This window comes from Pithys albifrons, chromosome 9, assembly GCF_047495875.1.
Source record: "Pithys albifrons albifrons isolate INPA30051 chromosome 9, PitAlb_v1, whole genome shotgun sequence".
NCBI classification, from domain to species: Eukaryota; Metazoa; Chordata; class Aves; order Passeriformes; family Thamnophilidae; genus Pithys; species Pithys albifrons.
The window spans coordinates 23,817,019-23,836,315 of NC_092466.1; the positions used below are offsets into that span (position 1 = coordinate 23,817,019).

At 35.3% G+C, this 19,297-nt stretch overlaps 1 protein-coding gene across 4 annotated transcripts in view; it reads left to right on the top strand.

The window, feature by feature from the left end:
* Positions 1–19,297, top strand: part of LRMDA (leucine rich melanocyte differentiation associated) — a 656,306-nt gene that overhangs the window by 393,368 nt on the left and 243,641 nt on the right. For all 4 annotated transcript variants that reach the window (XM_071563360.1, XM_071563358.1, XM_071563359.1 and 1 more), the window contains exon 5: positions 474–600. In XM_071563360.1, the coding sequence (XP_071419461.1) occupies positions 474–600 (127 nt within the window). The remainder of the gene's footprint in view (positions 1–473; positions 601–19,297) is intronic.

The following is a 19,297-nucleotide window of genomic DNA, read 5'->3' on the forward strand; positions in this document are numbered from 1 at the left end:
AAAATATAGCAATAATAATCCGAAGAAGTGCTGACAAAGGAATGTTTTCTTGCAGAGAAGATAGCAGACAGTTTCCCATGTCTCAGATTGGTTTTCCCCTGGAATGTGAGGTGGAACCTTTGGTATCCCTGAAAATTCGTTTTCCCAAACAGGCAGTTCAAAACAGTTTCCAAGTTACTCTATTTCTTGGTATGCTTTATACCTCACTAATGTCTACAGAGAGCATACATATCCATGGCGATAATTATGTTTGATTCACCCAGTATTAAATTGTTATAGGCAGTTTACAAGAAGCTTCATTTGAGAGAGTAAAGTAAGTATTATAACTTTTCACGCACACTATATTGCAGGAAAAAAGTGAACAGAGAGAGGAAACAAGGGCTGCTGTTTATTGCTGTTATTTTTGAGTAATTTAGTTTGTATGTCTTTGTTTATTACTGTATTTTAACTGTATGAATTTTGACGTCTGTCAGATATTTTGTCCTGCACAAATTGACAAACCTGAAATTTCTCGACACTCGGAAAGTAACAAGGAGGGAGAGGGAGGAAGCCTTGATAAGAGGAGCCTTCATGAAAGTGGTTAAGCCCAAGGATGCTAAGGTAGGAGAGTAAATGCAAGTAGTAACAATAATATGATTCATCAATGCTATTTTTAAATAACTCCAAAAGCCTGGCTGTGTCTTTTGCTAAAGTAACATGCAAAACTTTCAAATGAAAGGATTGATAAATGTGTCAGGTGGGGGACAAAAGTCTTGGTAATTTACAGTTACACCTGTTTACTGGGATCTGGCCATGTCATCAAATTCCTGCTTTCAACCTCTGTTTTGTATAACAAAGTAACTAATATGTGTCATTGAGCTTAAAAGAATAGTTTTACCCTGTCCAAGGATGTGTAACAACTGTGTGATATACTTTTTGTGAAAGAATGCAATTTTTCTGACAAGCTGTCCCCTGCCTTGTATGTTAAGCTCAAATGTCTGTTGTAGAGCTCACACCTATGGTGTTTATTGGCTTTCAGTGGACCAGTTGATTCTAATTTTGTATGATGTTACTTATTGTGGTGTCTTGCTAATAAGCATTGACAACATCAGAGAGACAGTTTCAGTAGTCTGAACATTTAATACCACTTGCATCAACTCTGGGCATACTGCTGAAACCATCAGAATGCGTGAATTCTCCACCTTGTCTTCTTTTTCCATTATTGGTCAATATAAGGTAAGAGCAATCCGAGGTCCAGGGTCCTTTAGTTCTGCAGATATTTTATAAAACTGCTCAAGTTTTCAGTCTACTTGCTTTCTGTTTGCTGTTTTGTTCTCTAAAATATACCATAAATAATTTATTGAAGATTTCCAATAATGCTGAATAATAATGTAACAGTTATGGAAATGTACTGTTTGGTAGCATAACAGTGTTGCTAGATAAATGCATTATCATGAGGACAATTGCAGTACATTACAAATTAATTCAGACTGATTCGTTTATAACTACTAAAGTGTTAGCAGTTCTGATACAAGCATTCCTTTGATATATTGTTTACCACTGCCTTTGGTTATTTCAACTTCATATACGTAATAAATGAAATAATTTATTTCCAAGCTGTTGTGGGTACCTTATTCACAGCAAACCATCTTTGAATCTGGATAAATGCAAAAGGTGAAGTGTGTTTAATATAGCATATGTATGTCATCTTCTTTTACAGTTCTTCTTATCTAATCAGATTTTGGATCTGGTGCAGGTTTGGTTTTTTTTTTAAATTTTGCTAAAAATTAGATTTTTCATCTAAGACCCTACTCTGGGAATCGCCATTAACTTAATAGTGGAAGAGAAGAAAAAAAGTGTCTCTTTCTGAAATTTGAAGTTACTTTTCTGGATGAAGCCTCTTTTTAAGTCAATAGCTAACTGTAAATTACATCAGGAATTTAGGGATAACATCTTTATATTTTATATCTGCAATTGAACATTTTGTATAGTTTTGAATTATTTACTCACTAAGTCTTATGATAAACCATACATTTATTTCAGAAAATTTGCTGAAGGTTGTGTACAAATTGCTGATGGTAAAATCATTGTAAATGATTTTCATGGCATGAATTAATGCTTCTTAAGGCACTACAAAATTACCCTCATCTTGCAATATTATATATATATTACAGAAATGGCTAATTAAATGTAATTAAAACAAATATTAAATTGGATGCAGAACAGATACTATCAAGCTCTCCAAATTGTTTTGCATTTGGGTTTGTTTTCTAGGATATGCATGCTTGTAGTACACATGGATGCAAACTCTTTTTATGTTTGAGAACATTCATGGAGTCCTCTCTGCATTTGTGTTCAGATGCAGATGTGTCTATATATAGGTACTGACAGCTATACTCAAAGACCTTAACATGCGACATTGCTCCATGTATCACAAAGATGATGTGCACAATAACTATACTTTCAAATTCTATCATATGTTATACATTGAATACGTAATGGATTTTTAATATTTAGTCTTCAGATTTCCTGGATCTTGTGTTCTCTGTTCATCAGTTCCGCCCCCCTATAGTTGAGATTTTTGACCAGCTTCAGCCACATTTAACAGACAGTTAGTGGTAATATATTTTAAGTTTTCTGAAACTAGTTAGAGATTGCACCTTGGTCCAGATTGAGAGGAAGATTCCAACACATCCACTATTGGTCCTCAGAAAAACTCAGTACTTGGTCATCAGAAAAACACCTTAATAAGTTGACCTACTGATATAAGGCCTTCATGATAGTGAAATTCCCAATAATGTTTTGTTTTTCCCTTTCACCTGAGGTAGGAGCCACTGTGTCAGCCTATGCTTGCCAGGAAAGGAGATGGAGCATATTTTTGTTGGTGGATGTCACATGAAAATCGTCTGCCAGATATAGTAAGAGCAGTGAGCCTATCAGACCTACTGTTTCAGAATAAAACGCAAGCAAAAATCTTAACTTAGGTGGTGGGTTTTTTTCCCCCCCCTTATACTAAGCAGGAGATGGTATGGCTTATTCAGCATAAAAGGCAGACTGATGATCTAAAGAGGTTCTGATGTGGGGAGTTGTTTTCATTTTAGTCTTGACATGAAATACTTGGGAGAGCAAAATACCCCACCAAGAAAAAATACACAAAATGAGAATAAAAGCAAGAAATTTCCATCTGACTAGCTTGTGTTTACTCTAATGCAAAAGTATCTAGCAATCACCAGTCATCACTAAGTCATAAATATTTTATTTTGTATAAATTTTTTTTACTTTCATTTTTCCTTATTTTTTTTTAACAAAACACTGCACTTTCTTGTGCTTTGCTTCATTTCATCCTTTGTTGAAAATGCATCTGTTTGTGATATGACTGTCTTATGGAAAGATAGAATCATTTATTAGAAAAGAATTTAATGCTACAATACAGTGTTCCTTCTTGCTATGCAAGTGAGCTAAACTTCATTATTCTGTGATGTTTATGTTTTCTTTTGTCAAAATATTGAACATTGTATCATGCCTGCTTTTAATAAAGAATGGGTATGTCTGGCTGGGTAAGAGAAATTGAACCAGATGAGGAAGCCTTGTTTAATGACCAGACCATGACCTCATTTCACTGGCATAAGTGTAGATCAAAGTGGAAGATGCCTGTCCAGTGTGAAGTGTGTTTCTGGGCATGACAGCATTTCACATCAGGAAGACAGCTCAAGAATACGACAGTCAAAATTGCTTAATTATGTTCTGGCTTTGTAATTATTCATCTCTGCTTCTACAAAGAGTACAGTTGTCATTTCTTGACATACTTATTTAAAACTGTACCCTTCTTTGGTTTATAGGTATATGAATTGTGCTCCCAACTGTTTCATTTTTAAAACTTAGAGACACAAAGCAGAAAGTGATTTGAGAAAATATTTTAAGACTCCACATTTTACATTGTATATGATATAAATTTAAAAATGGAATTATGATTTATCAATGGACATAATCTCATATTTTAAAGGTCTGTGTTCGTGATCGTTTAATCTAGATGATAAAATCTGGATATATCCATTATATTTAGTGTGTTGCTATGAATAGATACACACTGTCATAAGTCTCTTTAAATAGAAATTTAATTACTGAACACTGGGTCAGTGTACTTGCTTTTATAAAATGCATATGTTTCCCACTATTTTGCAACCTCTCTTCCCAATAAATATTTTTTGGCTTAGTGCATTTTTAAGGTTAACGTTTCCGTATCATTTATGGTGGCCAAAAACCCAAGCGGAGTACATTTGATTACTGGTAACGGTCTTGCAGCTTGTAAGACCAAGTCATTGGTAGGTGTCCATGGATATAATTCCATTTAATGGGGTTAATATTATGTGGAGTTATTTTGTTTTCTTGCAACTTTACCAAAACCATCTTTTCCACTGAGTATAAATGGACTTCTGTACAACTAAAGATGGCAGTATATGTGTTTTGAATTTTCTGATTATTTTTTCAGCCTCAGATACATTGTTTTCATCACAAGTTATAATTATGAAACCTGACGTGGCATTTGTTCTCTAAGGAACTAAGATGGAGAGACTGAAGCAGAAAGGCAGGTCTGATAATGCCTCCCGCATAATGAATGTATGTGATTCATGCTCACACTGTTACTTGGGGGTAGAAGGAGATAATTTTATTATGATGGGAAGAGTAAATATTTAGGCAGGACTATTTAAGAAATAAGGTGACATAAAATCTACAGTGTTGCTTTCAGATCATTGGCAGTGTTCTCGTGTTTAAGCTCATAGGAAAAGCTCATTATCAAAGTGACCAATGCTCATCTATGCTTCTGTTAAAATCAGATGAAGCATGAGGAATGACTTTAGTTATTTTTGTTCCTAATTATTTAAGAAAAATCATACTTTTCTTGAATAGATATATTCTATCCCATTGCATGAATTTAAGGAAGGAATTTTTACTAATGTATCTCATGGATCTTTTTGCCTCATTCCTAAATTAGGAAAATGGGGCTGGTTTAAAAAGTAAATAAAAGGAGACAGATGAAACTTTGGAGAAGATCTGCATTGCTTACATGTGTGTAGAGCCCTTAGTTTACAAGCTTACAGCATTTAGAGTAGATGCAGAGTAAAGGGCTTTTAAAGTGTAAAGTTTCATTATGTCAGTGAACTGCTAGTTAATAAGATACGTCTCTGAGAGAGTTTCTACATATTAGGGTTTCCTACTGTCCAGATGTCGCAGCTTTATATCCTAAAACAAAACAAGGACATGAATTTAAGACTCCAGCCTAGGCTATGATGCAGTAAATAATGTTTGCTTCAAGGACATTGTAGCACTTATGATACTATTTGGCCCACTGAAGCAAGAGTCCATAACATGCTTGGCTCATAATCTCTTAAGAACTCATCAAAATTAGGAATAAATAATGAAAATAAAACCAAACAAAAAAAATTATTATTTTTATATGTAATTTGGCGATTTAGAAGAACACATTGCTGAGCAAGATCTGCCAGATACAAGAGTGCTACTTGCTAGAACTCACCCAGCAGAGGTAAGTTCAGTCATTTAAAAGTTTTCATTTTAAAAATACTATTATCTCAAACAAATTCAATGATCCAAAACAAATGTAAACAAGCATACCTATATAAAAATTTATGGCATAATTTTGTGTGAATAATGCTTGCCTTTTTTTTTTTCTCTAAACCTCTGGATTTTACTTGTTTTATAAAACTGGGGCATGACATCTTGAACTAAGTCTGGTTTTGGCCTGCCGGGGAATAGTTATGATGATTATTGTAGTAGAAGAAGAAACAAGAAAAGCATTGTTAAACTCCAACATGATGAACTGATCTAGGTGTTGGAGAACTGAGAGATGACCTTAGGTTCTTCCTTCTGTTTTCAAATTCCTTACGATCCACACATTTTTCCCCCCAATTTAGAAGTTTAGATTCTTTAATGTTTGTAGTATTTGATTAGTTGAAATGAAGACTAGAAGAAACTTTTGCATATGATCCCATACTTGAAACATCAAATAGTATTTTCTACCTCTCTGTCTCTGAGAATATCCCCTTGTATGTCTCCCTGATAATCATATTGCAATAGTAGATGCTTATTTAGTAGTGTGTGTGTGTGTGTGTGTGAGCTTGCTGCACAGCACAGTGAACCCAGAAATGGAATTTGAGCTGTGATATTCATAAATAAAAGAATACTTTGTTCAAAAGACACTAAAAAGATTGCTAGAACTGTCTCAGTTTTTGTAGCAACAAAAAAATCAGTTCCCATGTGTCTTGATTCAATGCTGGGAGTTAAAATTTGCTGTCACATCTCATGGTGCTTGAAGGGTAAATAAGAGATGTGAGATTTTAAAAAATGGGAAATCTAATTATTGTAACTTTATGAATGATTAGAGTCTTGAGGATGTGACTGGAAAGTTTTGTACTGGGCTAATAAGAAAGAAGCTGCTAGTTCATCAAATGGCTAATGAAGTTCTGTAGAAGACACATGTGAGACAATGTGGTAAATGATATGTGGACCTGTGAACATACAGTTACAGTATATATGGATAGAGGTCAAAAAGCAGTGCTGCTGTAGCCTGGGTCTTGCCTAATATGGAGTATTTGGATTAAATAATTCAGTATTTAGCAATATGTGATGACTTCTTTTGCATTTCATTTGATTATATATCACATTAAATGTGCATATGAAGGAGAGCCATAGACTCCATTCTTTGATTCAAGTTATTTTGCAATAGATACCCCTGTCTTTGCATGTCATCTGTAGCAGATGAGTGGTGCACTTGCTGCAGAGCATGTTGTCCTAATGAAGAAAGTTAACAATAAATTTGATCTAGCTATGAATTTGAGTGAGTATCATGTGAGGAAGCTCTTGCTCCTTGAAAAGGTGCAAAAAGAAAAAAAAACAATAATAGCATCTAGAGCTGTCTGCCAAACTGATCAGTAGAGTTGCCTTCAAGTGACTGTGAGGGCAGACATGTTAAACTGAAAGGCTGGCTTGGAAAAGGCAGCCAACTCCAATAGAGGGAAGAGAAGGCTCAGTATCTGAATTAAAAGCAAACCTAGTTATGGTTATCAAGTTGAAGGTGCAATTCTAAGCTATAAAGAGTTTGGAAAGCAAGAAACTTGCATGCAGTATTTGAATTTGCAAGTTTATTGTGTTTTTTTTTCCTGCTGTATTTTGTGTCTTCACATATTAGACAGGCCACAGGATTAGAAAGAACCTCAGTCAGTAAATGAGAGTTAAGCAGTTAGTTTAAACAGTGGGGACCAAGTTGCAAACATGCAACTGCTGAAATAACAATGGAACTGGCTAGCTGTAATTCCAGCTGTCAAGGAGGAAGAATGGACATGCGTGGGTCATATATGTGTTAGGTTATGGGGAAAGACTTCTTTAATATTCGTTCTTGTGTTAATAATTCTTAAAAAACAAAAGTCAACTACATCATATATGATGTTCTTTGTGTGGGTATTATGTAGACTACATTTCAGTAGCTTAATATTAAAGATACAGAATGAAAAAGATGATGTCTCTCTCCTCAAATTTTTCTTTTAGAAAAAAGTGTATGATTGTCATGAAGCCAGTGTCATTTTAGCCATTAATGATTCCAGTGCATTTTTCAGACAGGAAGGGCTGTTATTGCTGGAGCTCTGCCCTGAATCCATTTCAGGTGATTACATTCTTCCTCTATGGGTTTCTCTACGTCTCAATTTACTAAGGCATTCTCTTCTCCACCTTCTGCCCTAAACTGTTACGTAATGTTGCAGTGTGCTAGTTAAACAGCTGCTACTTTGCACTTGAAAAGTGTGTTATCTTTGTAAGACTTCTTTAATATTTGTGAAGCACTTAGAGATTCTCTGATGAATGGCAGTAGGCACCACATATAATTAATGCATCTATTTAATTGAAGAAACTATTGTAACAACTTATTACTGCTGTTGTTTTATATTTTACTTTTATTTTCATATGTGAGTTCATATGTATGGAAACTTCAATTGTTAGGTGCTGCAAGTGTATGTTTTGACTTTTATACTGAGATCAGTCTACTTAACAAAATGCTGTTCAGCAGAATGTAACACTGTATTATCAGACAGTGGGATAATGATTGGTTAAGATTCTTAATGGATGTATACGGCTTGAATTTTATCCTGCAAGTTTTGTTTGTTTTCCTTTTGGAAATGGAAACTGCTGGAATACAGGCAGAGCTCAAAGCACTGTTCTATGGTTTCTCTTTTCGGAAAAACTAATGCAATGGATCTTATTATCAGATGACACCACTCTTAAGAATAGGAGTTGTTCATATAATGCATTTTGTAAAAAAAAAAAAAAAAAAAAGAAAAAAGAAAAAGACCAAAACAAGAAAAAATATATGGCATTGGCAAAACTCTGGGCCAGATTTTGTCTATTCTTATGTTCCTGTAGGTGTGGGTTTTTTCCTGAACTTAAGAAACACTGTATGTTTCATGTATTCTCAGTCATGTTGATGAGTTATTCCCATTGAAATAGTAGTAGTAAAGTGTGATGGTTAGAATATATGTTAATTTCCAGCAATGAAACAAAGGTCCAGTTATGAAAACTGCTTATCACAGCAAGATTTCTGAGAGAAATTCAGTGGCAAACTACCACTGTCATAGGGTGTACCTGTAATTTTGTATGTGTGGAGCACCTGGTTTAAAAGTTGAAAAGAACTGTCATGGCTGATTTTAAATTTATTGCTTGTTTTGACTGTGATTGGATACCACACAGTTTTCACAGCAAGCTCTGCAGTGTATATGTATGCTGTGTTAAGATAAGACCTGGATTCACTGTTTCACTGACCTGTGAAAAGTTCACCAGCTGCTAGAGATAAATGTGGTCAGAAGGGCCACTGCAAATGAAGAAAAAGATGATCTGTTGTTGTGATCTTCTTAGTAGTGTATCTTGTAGCAAGGAACAACATGCTATCTAGAAGACTGATGTAAACAGAGTTGTATTTTACATTAACTTAACCAAATTCATTGGCATCCTTTCTGTCAGATTACACCACATGTTTTTTAGAAAGGTGATTCTTGTATCCAAAGCAAAATGGTGTGAATTTTTAAAATAATTTTTATATCATGCTCTTATGATTATGACTTGTTCTGTTACACCAGCTTATGTTGAAACATAGTTTTAGGTTGCTGGTGTTTTGAAGAAGGAAAAAAACCTAAAGGTTTATAGAGTCTTAGGTATTCAGATTTGTTTAATTGAATGTCAATGTTCAATGTAATATCCATTAATGGAATGATTGCAAATCACATTATATACATGATATTAGCTGTTGTCATCATATTTCTTTTTACTCTTCTGTTTTTCAGTAGTCCTTTCTCTTGTAGGTAAATCCTAGGATCAAAATTACTGAAAGCTTCCTCCAGTGTTTACAGAATATTTTTGTCTGTATTTTCTGGTACTTTGCTGCTGTTTTAAATTTCCTCCTTAACTCTTCTTTCCTTTTTCCCTCTCTCCTTTATTTTTAGGGAGCATAGAAGCTGAACAGAAAGTATTTGTTTGGAGCATTTTACCAGACCTTTGTGACTCAACTGGCTGTATTATTTTTTCTTCTTTTCTGATGTTAAGTGCTATTTTCCTTCATGAATGTAAATCTTTCAAAAGCTTCTTTTTTTTTATGATGTAGTTGATAACTTTATAGTAATGAAGTTACTATATCCAGACCAAAGTAGTAAATAAACAAATAAGAAATAGAGTGCCTTCAACATGTCATTCTCTGTAAATTGTTATTCCCCTAGTACTTTTTGGTTTTAATTGTCATTAACAAAACATTTTTGGTTGCACAATGGCATCTTTAATGTTATTTGTGACAACACTGTAGTCTTTGATTCTACAGAAGTGGATTTTATCTTCCGTGTGTTTATTTTTAACTTCAGTGATATTGTGGTCAAAAAAACAAGTGATCTACAGATTACAAGTTCAGGTGTGAAGACATAACTTATATCAGAGGGTAAAGAACCATGACTTCATTATATAAAATGTGATGCAAGCACATCATATAGAATCTTAGTGTGAAATGAATACGATGTTTTTTTTGTGGTGTTGCTATAGTCAAATTAAATGGATTGAATGAGAGGACAGGAACAAAAGGGAAGGTTAAGTGAATGCTCCTGGGACTGACTAATATTTCTAATTGCTTTGAAAACAATACAAATCACTAAAAATAGCAGCCTACTCCATTTTGGATACCCTAAACTATGCAACAGGTCCCTATAGGGGAGGTAAGTATCTGTAGAAGATGTAAGTTTTCTGAAAGCTGCTGTGGGAGACTGGGCCTGGGTACTGTAGGGTGGCTAAAACAGCGGTAGAAACTTGTGTTTAAGCAGCTGAATTCTGCCTTTCCTGCTGTGCTAAAAGAGATATTTTGTGCTGCAAAATATTGGCAGGTCAAGAACACCAGAGCATTATAAAAATAATCCTCCCCCACACTAACATCAGCCAGAGCGTGGTGCAAGAATCAGATAGGGCTGGTAGTGATGAGGTCATCTCCTGAAAGCTCAAGCATATCAGTCATTCTCTCTTCATTAATGACTAAGACTATGACCAATTTGTAGCTGGTTTATAAGGCAAAAAAGTGTTTTCACGGAAAAACTAATATTTCTCCACTTGTCTCCACCCTTACCAGAAATGTATAGGCCAAAGGGATGTTTTGTGAAAAAGCCTAAACTCTTTTTTCTAGTGAGTTTCTAAAACTGCTCTCTTTCTCAAAGAAAAAGGAGATGGCACAGTTTTACCTACTCCCTTAAAATCATATTGAACTTACAGATTCTGGTTCTAGTTCCTGAATGTTAGTTAAAGGTGATACTATGTCCTTTTGCCCATCGTGCAGGTGATGGACCTGACATAAAACATTTATGATTTGGTGACTTATGGATCCATGTTTAGGGGTAAAATGAAGGATTCGTTGTGTGGATAAAAAGCTAGAAAATATTTGTGACTGAAAACTGGTGTTCTGTTTGAAGGAATTAGTGAGATTACAAAGCTTTGTAGTAAACTGTTGCCCTAATTTTTCTTGGTTATTCACACCATCCAAGGACAAATGCTCATAGGAAAACATAAAAATTGTAATTAACTCTGTAATTAGAAACTTGTCTAAAAATAAATAAAGAAAATGTCAATCATGTTTTGAAAATGAAAATCGCTTTGAATCCTGTTTTGTGAAGGGTATGTTTTAGAGGTAGAGTTTTTTGATACATTAGCAGACAAGAAATCTGTTGTTAAGTGATGTGCATTTAATTTTAAAATGTATTTAAGGTATGCTTCAGTTCTAATGTACAAATGTTATTATATTAAGGAATCTAGTCAACGCGTGTGCATTGTCCCAAAGATGATTCATTGGTCTTTCAACCTTCATGGGGCTTGAAAACCTCAGGTATTCTTTCTCGTAAAAGAACCTGTGGGTTAGTGATTAAATTACTATTGCCTTTGTGAGGCTAATTTATGAGCTTGAAGCAGAAGGATATTGAGTTTTCTGTTACATCAGTACAGCAAACTATCCTATGTAGCTTATTCTGGCAAATTTCATTAGGAAATGTATTATTTGGGTTAAAAGAAGTAAATTCAGGATTGAGAAATTAAGACCTTTTCCCCCCCCTCCACACATAACAAGACTAAATATACATCTTTGTTCATGTAATGGTTACAAACAGTTCACTGTGTAGGCCAAATGCTCTCTAATGCAGTAAAATTAAGAAATAATATGCTTTGAAAGTGATTTATGAGTGTGGTTAAACTGCCAGATTTACAAAGAAATAGTTCAGATCTTGGGAAGCCTCAGGAGTCACGTCAAAAATGAATTTGACCATGATTTAAACTGCTACTTTTCTTACATGACATTTAATATGTGTACTTTGGAGGCCCATATGTCTTTAATAAAATAGCATTAAGTTTTAAATATAATATGAATGCAGTCAGTTTCTAAATTCATAACCTTTTCCACAACTCCAAAATGCTAACCAATAAGGGAATCATACGTGAAATAAAACATAGACCTTAGAAAATAGTTTTTTATTAGAACAGTTAGACATTTGGCAGCTAGGTTGTAATGTAATAAATACATGCCACCAAAGTGGGTTTATCAGTCTTTGTTTACACTGTAAGCAACTGGGACCAGACAACTAATTATAGCTAAGGGCCAAAGGTCATGAAAAGTATATTTTGTCCAGTGAATCTGCTTGTTAGATGACCCTTATAAAGCTAAGAAAAGTAATTTTTTAAATAAGAAACACTATAATATGCTTCCCAGTTGAATTTGTCCGAGAATATAATGTTTATTAGAGAGGCATACACTTTAAGACTGTTCTGAAGTACTGTTCCAAAAATTCCGAAAAGACATACATCGTTTACAAAGGATTTCAATGTTTAGCAAATTGTGGCCAAAAGAGTTCAGTGTTTCATGAAAACAGCAAAATGTGAGTCCCATCTATGCTGAGGTTTATACTCAGTAATAAAAAATGGTGTCAGATTTTGAGGACTATTTCTTTCCACTTTGACAAATTTTATTAATGTTGTTAAAATAATCTATTTTAAAATTAATTTCTGAAAGAAGAAGCTAGCCCACAGCAAAGCCAGCTTTGTAGACAGCTTCACCTTTTACTCAGAACAACAAGTTCTGGTTTGCTTGTCGACTTCCTCTTTTCGTTCCACATGCATAGAGCAATACTGCAAGCCTGATCACATATGCCAGGTAGTCTGACATTGTACAGAAAGCTATTCAAATGGGATGGGCATTGAAAAAGACAGATTTTCTGTGCACTCTTGAGTATGTGGGGCATAAAAACTTGATTGTGGCATATTTTTTCCTCCAAAATGCTTTCAATCTTATGATTTCTGGTTAGTGTGGCTCTAGAAAAATGACAAAAGCTAAATGAAAAAGTCTGCTTATAGATGTATTAAAAAGTATATATTCAAATGCTAATCTCCATTCGTCCAGAATTATGGGTTCCCTAGAGCATCCAGAAAATTATTAACAGCATGTAATCCAGCTCAGTTTGAATGCATCTTTACTCTGTTAGCCAAATCTTTACATAATACAAATCATTTTACCTATAAAAGCACAAATATGTTATTGTTCTCAACAGGCAATTTAATGCAGCTATAGGGAGGAGAATAAGAGAAAAGAAGATTACAAGCTAGCTGATCATGCTTTTATTTCTCTTAAATCTCTCAGCATTTCTCTGTGATTGTACTTGTTTAAAGATTGTACACAACTGTGCTGTCTATATGATTTGGAAAGCAAATCAGCCTAAATATGAAGTTTCAATGGGTGTAGTTTTTAGGGGGTTTGATACATTTATCACAAATATACGTTTTACCCCAGAAGCAATGCGGAACCTGTAATTTTTTTTTCTTGTAATTCTTTTCAAGATTTAAATTTTGCTGTAGAAGGCTCATTTATATTTGCCACCCAGTTGCGCAGCTTTAGCTGTAGAAGAGCTATTAAAGTTAATTACTTTTTGAAGGGTTTTATCAAAAGGTCTATTAGAATGAATACATACAGAAAGCATATGAATGAGGAAGAAACATGTTTTATTGAAATAATACACAAGCATCTCCAGTCATGCTGTGGAGTCAGGATCTTGCTCCAATGGTGTCATGTAAATGTGACCAAGTTTAACTGTCACAAATCTTTTAAGCAAGGAGGGGTGTCCACTCTAGTGTATGAGTACAAATTTTTGTGTTTATCACTGCATTCTGCTATTGTTTTCCTTGCATTATTTTACCACCAGGCTGTGGCTTGTGACTCTTCTGTAAAGTTCTGCATCGGTATGATAATAATTCTTTTGCTCCTTTTATTGCTTTTGTTATATTCCAGTAAGCATGTGTTGTTATGGTGTAGGGGTACTACCTAATCACCAATGACTGGAAATTTAGGTAAAATGTTTAGATGTGAGTAAGTAGTCAGCCTAGTATTATTATTAATTACATGCAGAGAATGTGAATCCGATGTTTGTTTCAAAGTGAAAGGTGGAGGCACTAAAACCGTAGAAGTGTGTCTAGGAAAAAGAGTGGAATAGGAAAGGCAGTGAATGTTCCTGTTTTACCTGTTCTCATCAAGCCCATCAAGCATGAACTGGAAGAAACTGTACATAATTCTGTAGAAAAAAATAGTATTCCTGAGTTTGAAATAAGATGTCACTTGCATATTTTGCAATTAGCTACAGGTCAAGTCCATTGGATTGTTAACATAAACCCTAAAATATTTTTGCTCTGAATCTTAGAAATATTCTTGGAGAACCTGCTCACATTTTGGCAGGAGTTTCATGCTTTCATATTGCATATTGTTTCAGAAAAGTCTAACAGGCCACAATATTAATCCACCACCCCAGGTCTGCCAAATTTTGAACTATCTTGCTTTTGTGTAATATCTCCCAGCTTTTTCCTTTCCTCTTATGTGACATTTTTTTTTAATATCTTTATGGTCTGAATAAGACCAGTGCTATTTTTTCTAAATAGTAAGTCTAAGATGTTGTGTGCAATTTTCTTCTTTCATATGAAGAAAAGCTTTGAATCTACTTTTATGTCTGTTGAGTAGATTCTGAAGGAGTAGTCAGCTGGGTCAATGTGAGCAACAGAAACAAATGTAGGTCTGTGCCATGTTAAGTGATCATTCTGAAGCAGAACTCATTAAAATGTCTGCACATGTCATTCTAGTTTCAAAACAACCAAACAGTCATTCTTTAAATGTAAAGAAATATTGTATTGGCAAGATTTTCAGCAGGAGCTATACAGGTCATATCCTGCAAGGGGTATTTTGGATTTCATTGTTTATCTCTGACAGTAGAGAACTCTTAGAGTTGGAAAATAATTCAGATTGTGAGTAGAAAAACAGCCTTAAATTGATTCCATGTACTAGGCCAGAACACTGCATGGTTTCTCAGTGAAGGACACACCTCCTTTCTGGGAAGCGTTTGCTACAAGGCCATCGACAGTTGCAAAGTAAGGAAAGAAGAAGATAGAATGAATTTTATTTTCCTGATTTATTTTTGACCATGAAACTAGATATGTTATTTTTCAAAACAACTTTTTGATTTAAAGGCAACAGCAACATAGCTTTTGGGTCTTTTTCTGCCACATATGTTTACCAATTTCTCTGGAGAGAACTTCTGAAGAACTGTTGTTTATGTGAAATGCTCTTTTGCTCCGCTCTGTCCTCCACCTCCTCCCAAGCAGAAATGAATAGATATGTTGTTGGTAGAGAACTTACTTGCTTTGTCCTCTTGAGGTCATATTTTGGCAAGTGGGAAGTCTATTTTTTGATTTGATAAACCCCTAGTGGAATATGGTTTGGCTTGTAAAAACTGCTGTATACAGAGCCAATGGTTGTCTCGTCCTTTACAGCCTGGTCTTCCACCAAAATACAGGGGAAATCAGTGATCACTGGCTGAGGCAGTGTTATACTAGAACTACTGAAAATTTATGGAGCTCTAATTAAACCTAAAACGTACTAATTCAAGCCCTATAAATCTTGTGTAATACTGCTACAGTTAAGTTAACATGAGGACTGGTGTGGTCTGGGAGAGCAAGGCACATGCCTAATATTCTCTGCAGTTTTGCAGCTGGGAAGCAATTATGTTGCAATCTAGACTGTCCAGTGATCCCACAGAAAAGTTCATTGATGTTAAAGTTTATTTTCAGTCAGGCAATGTTGAAATGTTGTGTAGACAGACCAGCTATTACAGATTTAAAAAATCAGATATCTTTTTTTTGGCTTATAATGTGGGGAAAAGGTTCAGCTGAAAATTTTGCCTATACTATAGTTGCCTGAAGATGAGAGTAGTCTCTTCCAATCCTCACATTGGTATCAAAAATGAAAACTCTGCATTCTCAGGGCCAGTGTTTAGATGGATATGTGATATATCTGTTCTGTGTAGCAAAAATATACTTTCATATGCTCTAAAGAAATATATTAGTCAAATATTTATATGCCATGTAAATTGAAATTTGTAGCTTCTAAATCTCAAGAGCTTAAATTGATGGTGTATCATTTTTTCATCTATAATACTGGCATGGTGGAATAGTTTTAGTTGTTAGAAACTTGCTGTAGTGAGAATAAAATAAGTAATTTACTTATCCCAATGACTAGACTTTTGAACCTAGGCTGAAGTGCCACCTTTTTATATCTGTAGTAAAATCCTGCCTATAGAGCAGTGGCTAGAAACAATTTACATTATCAGTGGAGCCAGGATTTCATGCTTTGTCTTCTACACTATTCAAAGAAATACTTACTTTTCTGATGTAATTCTATTGGAGAAAACATCTTTTTTATAAAGGGAGAATGGACTGCATGTTTGGCTTCCAAATAGGCTTTCAGTGCTAGTTCTTCTCCATTCAGAAACAAGTCAGAAAAATAGCATTATCACTTTTTACTTTGTTAGGGGCATGGAAAAAAAGTCTGTCAAGAAAAACAGATGGGCCAGGTGAGAAGAAAATCTTGTGCTCATAAGACACCCTGTGAACATAAGATACGCTATAGAAAGACTGATAGCATGGCCTTGGCGTGAATCTTGTGTGCAGATTCAGACATATGTTTGTGTGCTATTACCAGCCCTCCAGGATTTAAGAGGGTTTTTTTGAGGGCTAAAAGCTTCATAGTCTTTATAAAATCCTTTCTTTCTCTGGGTTCTGTATATGTTGAGAAGTCTTTTAAAGCCCTGTGTCAGATTTGTTCTTCGTGTGAAGTCTTTATTAATATTTATATAGCCCTACTGAGGAAGAGTCAATCCATTAGAGTGCTTTAGGCTAAGATTAGCACTTGTGAAGCCTATTTAACCAGATACCAGTTTACTCTATTTAATAACATTAAAGAGATAGTAAAAAAAAAGCTTCTTTATCAGATAGTGGTAAGATCCATGAAATAGGTTTATTAATGTCTAACTATCAAATTATACTTGCCTCAAAATTCATAGAAGTAGCAGAGTAATTGCCGATTCGATTTTAGGCAGATTAGCATGGTTGTTAAAGGAGAAGCTGTTTCCAATGTGTGCAAGACCCTTGTGACGTCAACAGCCAGCCCAGCTTTCTTGACTCCCACACCTAATGGAGCAATGCTGGTCTGAGATTGTGTGGCAGCTGATGCTGACTGTTTTGCTTTTTTCCTTCTCCAGTATTCCTGATTTTATGGTGTTCATGCAGAAGTATCTTGTGATTCATAGCCATGCAGATATATATAAATCAATAAATACTTGCTATAGACAACTTTTACATGTAGAAGGGGAGTGAAACAGCATCATGGTGGTGATATTGGGAACTGTTGGTTTGCTAGTGGTCTGACACTCCCAGCAGGCTGAGGATTCCTTGTATTGCTGTTGGCTTTCAAGTTAAAGAGTAAAAATGTGTGGTTTTGCATAGTACAGGTCTCTGGCAACATTGGAGACAGATCTCCCAGGCAGAAGCATAACTTGATGGTTATTTTTGCAGACCTATATAAAGGGTAAGTATACTCTGCATTTGCTCACATATGCCACATAAGGGACACCAGTCATTGCATGTGTGCATGTCTATTTATAGTAACCATTCCACCACAAACCTGTGAAACAACCATTTCCTTTAATTTATATGTATTTATTATCCCTGAATCTCTGGTGTGTTTTAAGAATCTTACAGTATTCTCTTGGCAGTAATATGCGAGATTTGTAGCTCCTGAAACCATCATATTGTCATATTTTACATGTACCCATGAGCTGAGGATTATACAATCCAGAAAATAGTTCTTGCTATTCCATTTTTCTCTTCCCTCCTTTCCCCCACTCCCAATCTAGAACATGTTCACAGAATAAGAGAATATTTTGAGTTGGAAGAGACCTACAAGGATCTCTGAGTCCAGTCCTTAACCCTGCACAGGACCATCCCCAAGAGTCACACCATGTGTGTCACAGTATCGTCTAAATGCTTCTTGAACTCTGGCAGGCTTAGTGCTGTGAACACTTCCTTGGGGAGCCTGTTCCAGTGCCCAGCCACCCTCTGGGTGAAGAACCTTTTTCTAATATCCAACCTGAACCTCCCCTGACACAAGTTCAGGCCAATCCCTTGAGGGTCTGTCACTGGTCACCACAACAAGCAGCATCTCTGAATTCTTTCCATGTCACTTGGCCTTGCTTCTACTGGGCATGCACCTTCCTTTTTTGCCTTATTTCCAAGAGAAGATTTCTGTTCAGCCAAGCCAGCCTTCTGCCTCACCTGCTTGACTTCCGACATTTGTTCTCAAATTCCTTCTATATCACTCAGAGAAAGAGACTTTGAGGGAGAATTGTTGAAAGGTGATTCTCCATTCCTTCTAATTACCATCTCTGAAATAAGAATTCATCAATGCAGTTCGTGACTTCACAGCCCAGCCACTTCCACAACATAATTTTTTTTTTTCTTTTCTTTTGAACAAAGCTATTCAAATCTATCTTTTATCTCTGTTTCCCAAAGTAAGAAAGATTGACTCTCGTATAAATGATAAGTCTTGGAATAATCTTCCAGAGGATGTCAGAAGATCATGATTAAAGTACTTTTATAGTTGTCTTAGGTTTGTTACCAACCCTAGACTGCCCTTTCCCTCCCCCCAGAGTCTTCCCAGCAAAGGGGAAAAATCTGGAAAAAAAAGCAAACTGAAAAGAGAGGAACTCAAAAGAAACTGAACTGAATTAACAAGAAATTATATTTTTTCTGACACTTGCAACCACAATATACAATGTGTACACACCACATAAGGCCCCACCCCCAGGGGAAAGGGAAAAGGGAAGAAAGGAAAAAAACTTGTTAACCAGAAAATAGGAAGAAACAAAACCAAACCAAAACAAATGAAACAAACAAATGCAATGAAAGGAGAACAAGCATGAAACGATCTCAGCCACGTTCTGGGCCAGGAACACCACAAAAACAGAACAGACCGTCTAGGCTTCTCCTACACTCCACTCCCCAGAAGAAAAGAAAGACTAAACTCCTCCTCTGTTACGTGGAAAACATGTGTGGAATACTTGTGATGTCTGTTTCCTTAGTTACACCTAGTTACTGAGGAAGCCATGGATCAAACCCATTACAATAGTGCAAAAAAAGCAATAATACTGAAACAGTTTAGGTTAGTTTGCCTTCTGCTGTACCTCCCTTTTGCCACCCCCTCAAGAAGAACTGTAGGCTGTTAGAAAGGCTTTTATTTTTGGAAATAACTTTTTGCCTGTTTAATGTGCTTGGTGCAGCCCTATATGTATAAATGTTGTAGACTGTTTCAATTTCATATATTTGATTTTTTTTAATGAACCTCCTGCTCAAAATTCTAGCTCCACTAACTATAAGTTTTATA